The sequence below is a fragment of the Pristiophorus japonicus genome, chromosome 9 (genome assembly GCF_044704955.1).
Source record: "Pristiophorus japonicus isolate sPriJap1 chromosome 9, sPriJap1.hap1, whole genome shotgun sequence".
NCBI lineage: Eukaryota > Metazoa > Chordata > Chondrichthyes > Pristiophoridae > Pristiophorus > Pristiophorus japonicus.
The window spans coordinates 110,152,468-110,165,608 of record NC_091985.1 but is presented as its reverse complement, the minus strand read 5'-3'; the positions used below and the strand labels follow the sequence as shown (position 1 = coordinate 110,165,608).

The 13,141-nt window shown below is 43.0% G+C and overlaps 1 protein-coding gene across 2 annotated transcripts in view; it reads left to right on the top strand.

The window, feature by feature from the left end:
* tmem242 (transmembrane protein 242) overlaps nt 1-13,141 on the top strand; it is a 55,712-nt gene that overhangs the window by 9,002 nt on the left and 33,569 nt on the right. For both annotated transcript variants that reach the window (XM_070889685.1, XM_070889686.1), the window contains one exon: nt 6,983-7,083. In XM_070889685.1, coding sequence (XP_070745786.1) covers nt 6,983-7,083 — 101 coding nt within the window. The remainder of the gene's footprint in view (nt 1-6,982; nt 7,084-13,141) is intronic.

Below are 13,141 nucleotides of genomic sequence, written 5' to 3'. Positions count from 1 at the left end.
AAATTATCTTGTATACATTCCATGAACTCGTCCGCCACACTATTATTGCAAATTTTGTTTATATGTAGATGTAAAGTCCCCCATGATTATTGTATTACCCTCGTTACATGCGCCTGATTTTTAATCTGTCCTACATCACAACTACTGTTTGGAGGCCTTCAATAACTCCTACCAATTCTGCCCCCTGCTGTTTTTTAGCTCCGCCCAAACTGATTCCACTTCTTGATTTTCTGAGCTAAAATCCTTTCTCGCTACTTTATCCCATCCTTTATTATCAGTGCTACCCCATCTCCTTTTCCATTTTGCCTACCTCTTCTAAAAGTTAAGTATCCTGTAATATTTAGTTCCCAACCTTGGTCACTTTGCAACCACATCTCTGTAATGGCTATTAGATCAAACCTATTAATTTCTATCTGTGCTATTATTTCAAATATAGTGCCTTAAGCTTTGACTTTTTTTCTATTTTCCCCTGATGTCACCTTAGTCACTGATGCCCTATTACCTTTGTTACTTTCTCTGTCCTTTCCTGACCCACTCTGATTATTTTTACCTAAAGCTCTGCTCTAGAACCTTGACCTTTCTCATGCTTCTTTAAAATTTACTCTTTCCCCCACTCCCTTTCATTAGTTTAAAGTCCTCTCTACTGCCCTAGTGATTCGATTTGCCAGGCCACTGGTTCCAGTCAGTTTACGTGGAGCCCTTCCCAACAGAACAGCTCCTTCTTTCCCCAGTACTGGTGCCAGTACCCCGTGAAGCGAAACCACTGTCTCCCACACCACTCTTTGAGCCACGCATTTAATCTTCTAATCTGCTTATCCTTATGCCAATTGGTGCATGGCTGAGGTAACTATCCAAAGATTATTACCTTTTGAGGTTCTGCTTTTTAATTTGGACCCCAACTCCTCAAACTCCCTCAGCAAAACCTCATACCTATGTCATTGGTTCCTATGTGGACTACGACAACTGATGCCATGGTCAGCCTGCTCATCCATCCTGCAGGCTTTTCCCTCATCCACACAGGCAGCAAGAACCTCATACCTGTTGGATAAGGCCAAAGGCTGAAGCTTCTCCAGCAGTGCAGCTGGAGTCCCCTTACCTGCCTGAATTGCAGTCACACCTTCCTGTCCAGGATCACAATGCTCTCCACAAACTCCCACATGCTGCAGTTGCGGCACACCACCTGCACTGCCATCCCTATATGACCTTGTTTTATTGAATTAATTTTAATTAAATTAGTATTTAAGTATTCTTGACTACTTACTTGATCTAGATTAAGTTACGTGTAAATAGAAATTAAATATCTATCTGTAGCACAAAGTACTACAAGTAGTGCTGGAAAAAATAAGCAACTCTTTCCCCCTCGTTTCCAAATTCTCACTCTCTCCAAAATCCCAAATAAAACACCCTGTTTAAGTGCATTCTGCTAAATTCTGCTCTGTGCAGGCCCATCTGGCTCTATAATCTTCACTGCTTCTGGTCCCTGAGTTATTCAAACCTACTGCCCATGGCCCCTGGGATGCAGTGTATGTTTTTCTGCTGATCCACTTGATCTGTTGGTATACACTGATGCTGCTAAGCACCTTTGCTGGACCCCAGGATCAACCTCTACTGACTCCTGGTAGACTCTCTGCTCATCCTCAGTTTCCCTTAATCCAAATCAACAACCTGCACAAGTGTCCCAGCTATTATTCTCCTCCTAAAACTCCTGGATCTACACCCCTCTACTACCGACTCTGAACCTTGTGATTGCATACTCCTATTTGATCTCACACTGTCTTCACCCCCCTCTGCCTTTCCACAGCCCCCAACCCTCTGACTCTTGAACTGTTTCATATTTTCTCCCCCCTGCCATCAGTTTACAACTACTGCATCTCTGCCATGTCTATTTAACCATAATTCTCTTTTTAACCGTAATTCCCTTGTGTCTATTTGCATGCTCATTTTTGGCTGCTAATACTTCCTTTTTTATATTCAGTCCTACTTGGGGCCCTTCTCTTTTCACTCCCTCCCTTTCGCTTACCCAGCTATATCTCCTTCCATCTCTCTCATCTCTGGGTTTTTTGACCCAACCCATCATTACTCCTCAGCCTTCCTTCACTCCTGCTCTCACTCACTTTCCTGCCCACTCACAAGCTGCTTCCCATTCCGTTCACCCCATCCACCACTGCTTCTTACAGACTCTGCCCACTGATCAACGATCACTGCCCCTTTCCGTGTTTCCCTCCAAAATGTCTGCCTATGTGTGAAGAAGGCTCATGGTCATCCACAATTGTTTTGGGGACAATAGTATTGGCATCCTGGCTTGGATTGAAACCTTGCTTCTTACTGCGGCTTGCCCCTTTGCCACTGAAAAACAGAGAAGCTGTTCCCATTGGCGGAAGGGTCGAGAACCAGAGGACAGAGATTTTAGGTGATTGACAGAAGAACCAAAGACGACATGAGGAATAACTTTTTTTTACACAGCGAGTGGTTAGGATTTGGAATACACTGCCTGAAAGGGTGGTGGAGGCAGATTCAATCTTGGGTTTCAAAAAGGAATTGAATAAGTACCTAAAGGAAAAAAAATTGCAGGGCTACAGGGAAAGGGCAGGGGAGTGAGACTAGCTGGTGTGCTCTGCAGAGAGCTGGCACGGGCTCGAATGGCCTCTTTCTGTGCTGTAACCATCTATGATTCTAGTTAATAATTTTATCCCCTTGGATCTAATTACTCTGATTATTTATATATTTACTGTTGCTTCTTGGTTTAAATTACTTAGTACCTCCTTCAACCTCTGCACTGAATTCCCACTCTCACTAAGTTCCCATTGTCACTCTGTTTAGCAAGCTGCTCCGATTAACAGATTCACCCAACTCTCTCCAAGATCTGTGCTTAAAGCTCTCTATCCTCCCTCCTTTCCTCCCAAGCCTTTACACCGTGACTCCTCATCCTTGATGATTTTAATCTCCACCTCCAATATATAATATTTAAATATAAAGTCTTAATGAAAGTGAGAGAGCCAGAGTTGGTCAAAGTCCAGGAAAAGCTTCTCTGAAGTAGAGGCTGAGGAGTTGGGAGATGCAAAGTTAAGGTGCTACAGGAAGGTATAATTATAGCATGATACGTTTACATAGGCAATTTTTAGTATAAATGTGAACATAGGAATTCATAATGGAAAGTTAACAGGAATTGCATGCAGACATACGATTTTGAGGATGTTAATCGATTCAACTTCACTCAGAGTGCATGTATTGATACTCAAAACCTTAATGCACTTGGCAATGCAATGGTTGATCTCCATGGTCTTCATAATTTCTCTGACTCTAAACACAGACCTTGGTTTTTCTGTTTCTCAATATTAATTTTCTTCCTTCCTCGAGGTGTCGACTCCTTGCTGCAGTCAGGTTGCACAAGAGGTAAATGTCATATTCAACTGCAAGACACATCACAGCCAAATTTGACTGTCCTCACACAATGTCCACATACTTGTGTTTTCACCAGCAGTTGCTGGATCATAATCGGAGGAGGGATTTTACTTTTTCCCCAATCCAGGGGCCTCTTCTGTCAGCCTCATAGAAATCAGTTAACTCCACAAAGACCATGGGATAGAAATTCATTTTCTACGGTGGTGCTAAACGGGTGTTGTGGCATCGGCTCTCTGTTAATTCACCCCGCTTAATATCTACTGAATAGGTTTCCCATATTACAACAGTAACTACACTCCAAAAATACTTCATTGGCTGTATAGCACTTTGAGACGTCCGGTGGTCATGAAAGACGTGATATAAGAACATAAGAAATAGGAGTAGGTCATTTGGCCCCTCGAGCCTGCTCCGCCATTTAATAAGATCATGGCTGATCTGATCATGGACTCTGCTCCATTTCCCTGCCCGCTCCCCATAACCCTTTATTCCATATAGCTCAAAAATCTGTCTATCTCCTCCTTAAATATATTCAATGACCCAGCCTCCACAGCTCCCTGGGGCACAGAATTCCACAGATTTACAACCCTCAAGAGAAGAAATTCCTCCTCCTCTCAGTTTTAAATGGACGGCCCCTTATTCTGAGACTATACCATCTAGTTTTAGTTTCTCCGATGAGTGGAAAAATCCTCTCTGCATCCACCTTGTCGAGCCCCCTCATTATCTTGTATGTTTCGATAAGCTCACCTCTTATTCTTCTGAACTCCAATAAGTATAGGCCCAACGTACTCAACCGATCTTCATAAGTCAACCCATCATCTCCGGAATCAACCTGGTGAACCTTCTCTGAACTGTCTCCAATGCAAGTATATCCTTCCTTAAATACGGAGACCAAAACTGTACGCAGTACTCTAGGTGTGGCCTCACCAATACCTTGTACAGTTGTAGCAGGATTTCTCTGCTTTTATACTCCATCCCCCTTGCAATAAAGGCCAACATTTCATTTGCCTTCATGATCACCTGCTGTATCTGCATACTAATTTTTTGTGTTTCCTGCACAAGGACCCCCAGGTCCCTCTACTGCAGCACGTTGCAATTTTTCTCCATTTAAGTTATAATTTGCTTTTGTATTATTTCTGCTAAAGTGGATAACCTCATATTTTCCCATATTATTCTTCATCTGTCAAATTTTTGCCCACTCATTTGGCCTGTCTATATCCCTTTGCAGATTTTTTTGTGTCCTCCTCACAATTTGCTTACCCACCCATCTTTGTATCAGCAACAAACTTGGCTACATTACACTCGGTCCCTTCATCCAAGTAATTAATATAGATTGTAAATAGTTGAGGCCCCAGCACTGATCCCTGCGGCACAACACTAGTTACTGTTTGCCAACCAGAAAATGACCCATTTATCTCGACTCTGTTTTCTGTTAGTTAACTAATCCTCTATCCATACTAATATATTACTCCCAACCCCATGAACTTTTATCTTGTGCAGTAACCTTTTATGTGGCACCTGATCGACTGGCTTCTGGAAATCCAAATACACCACATCCACTGGTTTCCCCCTTATCCACCCTGCTCGTTACATCCTCAAAAAACTCCAGCAAATTTGTCAAACATGATTTCCCTTTCATAAAACCATGCTGACTCTGCTTGATTGAATTATGCTTTTCCAGAAGTCCTGCTACTGCTTCCTTAATAATGGACGACAGCATATTCCCAACAACAGATGTTAGGCTAACTGGTCTATAGTTTCCTGCTTTCTGTCTGCCTCCTTTTTTAAATTCCAATTCGCTGGGACCTCCCCAGGATCCAGGGAATTTTGGTAGATTACGACCAATGCATCCACTATCTCTGCAGCCACTTCTTTTAAGACCCTAGGATGTAAGCCATCAGGTCCACGGGACTTGTCTGCCTTTAGTCCCATTATTTTACCGAGTACTACTACTTTAGTGATAGTGATTGTATTAAGTTCCTCCCTTTCTATAGCCCCTTGATTATCCACTATTGGGATGTTTTTAGTGTCTCCTACCGTGAAGACCGATACAAAACATTTGTTCAGAGTTTCTGCCATCTCCATGTTCCCCATTACTAATTCCCCGGTCTCGTCCTCTAAGGGACCAACATTTACTTTAGCCACTCTTTTTCCTTTTTATGTCCCTGTAGAAACTCTTACTATCTGTTTTTATATTTCGTGCTAGTTTACTTTCATAATCTATCTTCCCTCTATCATTTTTTTTAGTCATTCTTTGCTGGCTTTTAAAAGTTTCCCAATCCTCTGGCCTCCCACTAGTCTCGGCCACTTTGTATGCCCTTGTTTTCAATTTGATACCATCCCTTATTTCCTTAGTTAGCCACGGATAGTTATCCCTTCTCTTAGTCTTACCTTCTCATTGCGATATAAAATCAGATTACTCACGTGATGGATTGACATTGTGATTAAAAATGCTCATTGTTTTGTGTTAATCCCATTTTCAGCTGTATTAAATCAAACGGCACCTAGTTACCACTTAAATATCAAAGGATATAGTTAAGATTTTTTTTTAAAAATGACAATTTAAAACGCTGTCTGATGGCGCTGGTTCATGGCAGATTTTGCGTTCGGTGATATGCAAATATATTTGAGCAAAAGTCTCAAGGGGAAAAAAAACTTTTCAAAACCACCACAATTTGCGCTAATTTTGCTGATTGCGCCCAAAGTGGTAGAAGTTTGTCTTGGGCAGCAGCACAAAACGGATGGCATCATATTGGCCGCCCATTATATGCCCCACTCGAGATTCAGTTGCATTGACTTCAATAGAAAAGAAAGACTAAAATTAAAGTATCCCCATCATGCGAATGTGGAACTCCTAATCAAACTCATGAGCACATCATTGAGCACTGCCCTCCGACGAAATTCGCAGGCAGCCTACACGATATCCACGCTGTTACACTGGAAGCTTTGGCCTGGATAACTTGGATATTGACCTTTGATTTGCTACTACCCTGTACCATGAAGAAAAAGAAGAATCTGAGGAAATTGTGTCCTACTAAAGAAATAAACCTTCCTTTTCTCAACATTGTATTGATATCATGTGCATTATTAGGAGAGTCCTCTGTAAAGATTATAAATGGATTTCATTATTAAGAATTTCCTACCCTGACTTTCAAAGACCTGTACTTGCCAGCAGACAGTGTGAAATCTGGTTGAAGCTAATTATAGTGATCCAATGCCCCAATTTAGAGCAGTTAACTCAGCACAGTGCAGGTATTAACCTGGGACCTTCCTTGTCTGTCTAGCTTAGCATAACACACCAGGTAGTGCATTTACAGATGAAGATTTTGCTTTTTTTAAATGTACTGAATAGCCTAAAGAGTAACATACATTTCAAAGCTTCTGTGAAATATACTTTACCTGAATTGTTTAAAATTCACAACATGAAAAATTAAATTGTGTATCAGTATTGGGAAAAAAAATGTTTCAATTTAATTTTGGTGGGCCGGGAGACCCTCTCTTCCCCCCATTATCCCATCTATTATTCTCCAAAATGTATAGTTTATGAAAATGGTCTTGAAAGTATTGTATGGTATTTTGCTAGGTGGTCTGTTCCTTGGTTCTGTAGCTACAGCTGGCATGCTAGCAGGTTTTGGCACAACTCTTACAATGGCAAAAAAGAAAAGCCCTGGATGGTTCAATAAGGTAAGTGGAACAGCTGGATAATGTATTCAATATTTCACGTTCTACAATTTGTAACATAGCTGCTGCAGGACCAGTAACTGACAAAAGTAACCAAATGTACTGGGGCGATGCAGTGACTCATATTCCTGATTTTTAACGAGTTGTAATATGTGGGTTTTCCCTAAGCTAAGCACAGTCAATTTTGAGTATATTTATATGCCCTTTCATTAATTGGTCAATAGGTTGTAGGCATGTCTGCCCTCCTAGGTTACATGGGAAGAAAAGGGAGCATTTGAACCATTGAGTTCCATCCTCCAGTTACTATCTTGTGATCTCTTTGAACCATAACAAAGTTATATCTCTCTACAATTTCCACCCCAAAATAAAAATTGATAAAATGGGAGATTAATAATTTAAGTTTCATAACCAGAAGGAACATGGGATGGAAGCTAGGCACTTTTTTTTCACTACACAAATTCAATTTTGGAGTCCAGTAGTAACTATAATTGTGGAAACTCAACATTTATTGTGTTAAAGTTTTCTTTATTATAAATAGACTAAATTCACAATCTTTATTCCATATTGGTGCTTTATTTTATTTACTTCTATATTTTTTCTAAACTGACACCAGGCAGAGTGGCTGGGTTACTCTTTGGATGGTGTTGGCCTACAGCATTCTCTTTCCTATTTTATGAAACGGAGAATATTTTCACACGTCAAGAATTACCAGCTTCACCTATAGTCATAGAGGCTTTGCCATAGAACAACCTGACTCTGAGAATAAGAACATAAGAAATAGGAACAGGAGTAGGCCATACGGCCCCTCGAGCCTGCTCCGCCATTCAATATGATCATGGCTGATCTGATCATGGACTCAGCTCCACTTCCCTGCCCACTCCCCATAACCCCTTACCGATTACGAAACCGTCTATTTCTGTCTTAAATTTATGCAATGTCCCAGCTTCCATAGCTCTCTGAGGCAGCGAATTCCATAGATTCACAACCCTCTGAGCGAAGAAATTTCTCCTCATCTCTGTTTTAAATGGGCGGCCCCTTATTCTAAGATCGTGCCCTCTAGTTCGAGTCTCTTCCATCAGTGGAAACATCCTCTCTGCATCCACCCTGTCAAGCCCGCTCATAATCTTATACGTCTCGATAAGATCAGCTCTCATTCTTCTGAATTCCAATGAGTAGAGGCTGAACCTACTCAACCTTTCCTCATAAGTCAACCCCCTCGTCCCCGGAATCAACCTAGTGAATCTTCTCTGAACTGCCTCCAAAGCAAGTATATCCTTTCGTAAATATGGAAACCAAAACTGCACGCAGTATTCCAGGTGTGACCTCACCAATACCTTATATAGCTATAGTAAGACTTCCCTGCTTTTATACTACATCCCCTTTGCAATAAAGGCCAAGATACCATTGGCCTTCCTGATCACTTGCTGTACCTGCATACTATCCTTTTGTGTTTCATGCACAAGTACCCCCAGGTCCCGCTGTACTGCGGCACTTTGCAATCTTTCTCCATTTAAATAATAACTTGCTCTTTGATTTTTTTCTGCCAAAGTGCATGACCTCACACCTTCCAACATTATACTCCATCTGCCAAATTTTTGCCCATTCACTTAGCCTGTCTATGTCCTTTTGCAGATTTTTTCTGTCCTCTTCACTCATTGCTTTTCCTCCCATCTTTGTATCGTCAGAAAACTTGGCTACGTTACATGCAGTCCCTGTTTCCAAGTCGTTAATATAGATTGTAAATAGTTGGGGTCCCAGCACTGATCCCTGTGGCACCCCACTAGTTACTGGTTGCCAACCAGAGAATGAATCATTTATCCTGACTCTCTTATCTCTGTTAGTTAGCCAATCCTCTATCCATGCTAATATATTACCCCCACCCCCGTGAACTTTTATCTTGTGCAGTAACCTTTTATGTGGCACCTTGTCAAATGCCTTCTGGAAGTCCAAATACACCACATCCACTGTTTCCCTTTATCCACCCTGTTCGTTACATCCTCAAAGAATTCCAGCAAATTTGTCAAACATGACTTCCCCTTCATAAACCCTTCAGGCTGACTCTGCCTGACCGTATTAAGATTTTCCAAATGTCCTGCTACTGCTTCTTTAATAATGGACTCCAGCATTTTCCCAACCACTGATGTTAGGCTAACTGGTCAATAGTTTCCTGCTTTTTGTCTGCCTCCTTTTTTAAATAGGGGCGTTACCTTTGCAGTTTTCCAATCTGCTGGGACCTCCCCAGAATCCAGGGAATTTTGGTAAATTACAACCAGTGCATCCACAATCCCTGTCGCTACTTCTCTTAAGACCCTAAGATGCAAGCCATCAGGTCCAGGGGATTTATCTGCCTTTAGTCCCATTATCTTACTGAGTACCACCTCCATTGTGATTGTGTTAAGTTCCTCCCCCCTTATAGCCCCTAGACTATCCACTGTCGCAATATTGTTAGTGTCCTCTACCGTAAAGACTGATACAAAATATTTGTTCAGAGTTTCCACCATTTCCATGTTCCCCATTACTAATTCCCCGGTCTCGTCCTCTAAGGGACCAACATTTGCTTTAGCCACCCTTTTCCTTTTTATATACCTATAGAAACTCTTTCTATCTGTTTTTATATTTTGCGCTTGTTTACTTTAAGAGTCTATCTTCCCTTTCTTAATCGTTTTTTGAGTCGTTCTTTGCTGGCTTTTAAAAGCTTCCCAGTCTTCTGTCCTCCCACTAGTTTTGGCCACTTTGTATGCCCTTGTTTTTAATTGGATAACTTCCTTTATTTCTTTAGTTAGCCACGGATAGCTATCTTTTCTCTTACACCCTTTCCTCCTCACTGGAATATATTTTTCCTGAGTTCTGAAATATCTCCTTTAATAGGATCATTGAATACGCGGCTGGAGAACAGAATGCTGACGCAGGAAAAATAATTGTCTGGTAAAACAATCATTGAGAAAAAGAGTAGAGAGGCGCACTAGACAGAGGGCCCAACCTTGGTCATGACTTGCATCAATTTTTTTGGAGTAAGTTTTTTCTGGTGTAAGTTTAAAAAATGCCATTTTCCCCCAAAAATTTGCTCCAGAGTAAGTCAGTTAGGTACGATTTTTTTTTTAGGTCAGTTTTTTTTTCCAAAAGGGGGTGTTCCCAGACACTTACGACAGTTTTGGCCATTTATGCCACTTTGGCCAGCAAAAACTTACTCCAAATCCACTTAGGTCAGCGTATGTGGCCAGCTCTGAAAAACCTTGCGGGCAGTGAAGAAAAAGCAGTGCACGTTCGGCAGACATGAGGGCAGGGATAGGGGAGGGAAAGGAACTGGAGAGGACCTCAACAACAAAGCAGCAAATATTAAGGAAAAGCTCAAACCATTAAAATACAATTTAAAAAAAAAAAGAAATAAATCTTACCTTATCTTTAAAGTCTGCCTGGGAAAGGTAGCTGGTGGGCCTGTCCGTGAGGCCATTCGGCCTGGGATAGGGGTGGGAAGATGCAGCAGAGAAGTGCGAGCTTGTGGACGCTGTCTAACCGGCAAGGTGGGAGTGGGGGCGTCGAGCGACCGGAGAAGTCACAGCTGCTGGGTCTGGGCGTTTCATGGGGGGGCGGGGGGCTATTTTTTGGAGCTGTTCCTATGTTGTATTAATTGAACATGATTCTTTTTTAAAGTAAAATATATTTTATTGAAAACTTTGCAATGTACTTAACTTTATTGTAATAAAAATATTCTTATATCAAAATTTACTCTTTAAGATCACTTGAACGTTAAGATCACTTATAAACTTGTACCATTACATAACTTACAAAAAACACCCCATGTGAGAACAGTTAGAACAGTGAGTGAAGTGACATAAACAACAACAGCAGCAAAGAAAGGCTGCACCCATCTCTTATCCCCCTTAGTCTAAGTCCACCCGCTGCGCTTGGTCTTGGGCTCTCCACGACCCCTGCCCACAGGCGGTGGCGTAGTGTTTCTGGGGTGCACACCAAGATTCTTCTTTCTAACATCTCGGCAACTGGGCACCTCTTGAGGATGGGGCGTGTCAACGTCACGTGGCAAGTTGGAGGGCCCAGGCGGCAAGTTGGAGGGCTCAGCCTCGGCCTGTTCAGAGCTTGGTACGGAGATTGGAGTGGTAGTGGCAGTTGATTCTGTCAATGGGCGCAGGGTCTGGGCGTGTTCCCTTATTGCAGCAGCTAACTCAGACAATCCCTCCCTCATGGCCTTGGTTATTGCAACTGTCGTCCTTTCCACTACCTCTGACATTCCATCCCTCACGGCCACCATTCCCTCACTGATGTTAGCGGACATGGTTCCTATTTCCTGTGCCATTACTGTTACTTCTCCCGACAGTCCCACTACCTCCTCACTCACCCCAGTTATGGTGGCCAGGAGTGATCAACGCTCTCCCCACCCAATGCCATCATCTGAACCACATCTGTCGCATCCTGAATCTCAGGAGAGCGTGGTCCATGTCTCCTTCCCCTCCCCCTAGATCTGGGTCGCGGCATCCCACTGGGAGGCGCAGGCTGGGACCTTGGGACCCTGGGTGTTCCCTGCTGATTAGCACCACCACCACTGCTGGGACCTGTAACCTCGGAAGGTGGGGCCACGGCTGTGCAATGCTGCGACACAACACCACCATCACCACTGGGACCTGCAACCTCTGACGGTGAGAAACCATAGAATGTCAAACCACTAATCAAGAACCTGGCAAATGAGATATGTTGACCTCCAAGATTCAGTAGAACACTCCTGTCATCGAACTCCTCCAACATCCACTCAAAGTGCCCCTCACGCTCATGTTGTTCTGGAGGGTTGCTCTCCTCTTCAGGCTTGTCCACGTCTGAATCTTGATTTGGATCATCCAAAGGATTGTCCTCCAGTTCTGCAACATATAACAGAACAGTGAGATGGGTGGCATGAGTATGCTCACACATAGCAGGCCAGGCAGCAGGTTGATTTGAAGGGCCAGGATGATTTTCATGACTAACCCTCTCCCTCACGTGCGGGCCCAGCTTGTGCAGTACTGATGGTTTTTCTCCAGGCAGGACCCATCAAAGCAGCGACCCTCTCTTCCAAGGGTGTCAGTGGGTGCAGATTTGGCGGGCCTCCTCCTGTTCTAGTTGTTTCCCTTTTGTTGTGGGCCAGTTTCTTCTGCAAAGATAAAAATGCAACTTTTTGGAGAGAGTGTCTTTCTGCTGGTGGGACATATACAGCTGGTCACATTTATAATTGAAATTACATTGAATAAATGGAAATATTACTTACACTAACTACTTGACCAAGGTCCTGCCACTTTTTACACTGTCTTCCAGATCTTTTGTTTATCACCAATCCGCAGAATTCTTCTGTAACTTCCTTCCAGCGTTTCTTCTTCTTTTTGGGTGGCACTTTTGTGTGACCTCTGCTGGTTCCAGGTGCTGCCATCTGTTCTCAATGACAGTAACGAGTGAATCGACTTCGTCATGCAAGAAATTCTTTGTTCTTGGTGGATGTTGCTGCATTATTGCTGCAACTGCTCCGAGACACCAACAGCACTTTTGCAATGCTCTGACACACTTTTCCTCTGAGACACTTAGCAGCACTTTTGCAATGATCCCTAAGACTTCCCCAAGCATGCAACAGTTAATTTCAGGGAGGATACTGCAGTTTGCATTCAGCATACCAGCTATTTAGATTGAGAGCGCTCCTGGCAAGCAAACAATTACAGCTGCGATCCTCTTTAAAAATGGCCGAGCGCCAAGTTTTATCTCTACTGCGCATGCGCGCACGTTGGGCCGGCACCACTGCGCATGCACGCAGGTCCCAATACTGTTTTCGGCGCGGGCGTTTAGCTTCGCCCCCCCACTTCAGCATCAATGCCACGCCAGTACTCCAGGGATTGTGAACAGCGGCGAGGATGGGGCAAGTTTTTCCCGGCGCCATTTCCAGCATGCAAAGTCGCCGCGTTTGAAGTCAATGCGCCGAAAAAAAAAGGCTTGGGCAATGTTGGGCCGAGAGGAACTGGGGGAGGAAAACAAGAGGAAGGGCGGAGAAAGAACGTGAGGAGAGATGGTAGCTTAATTAATCAGAATGAAC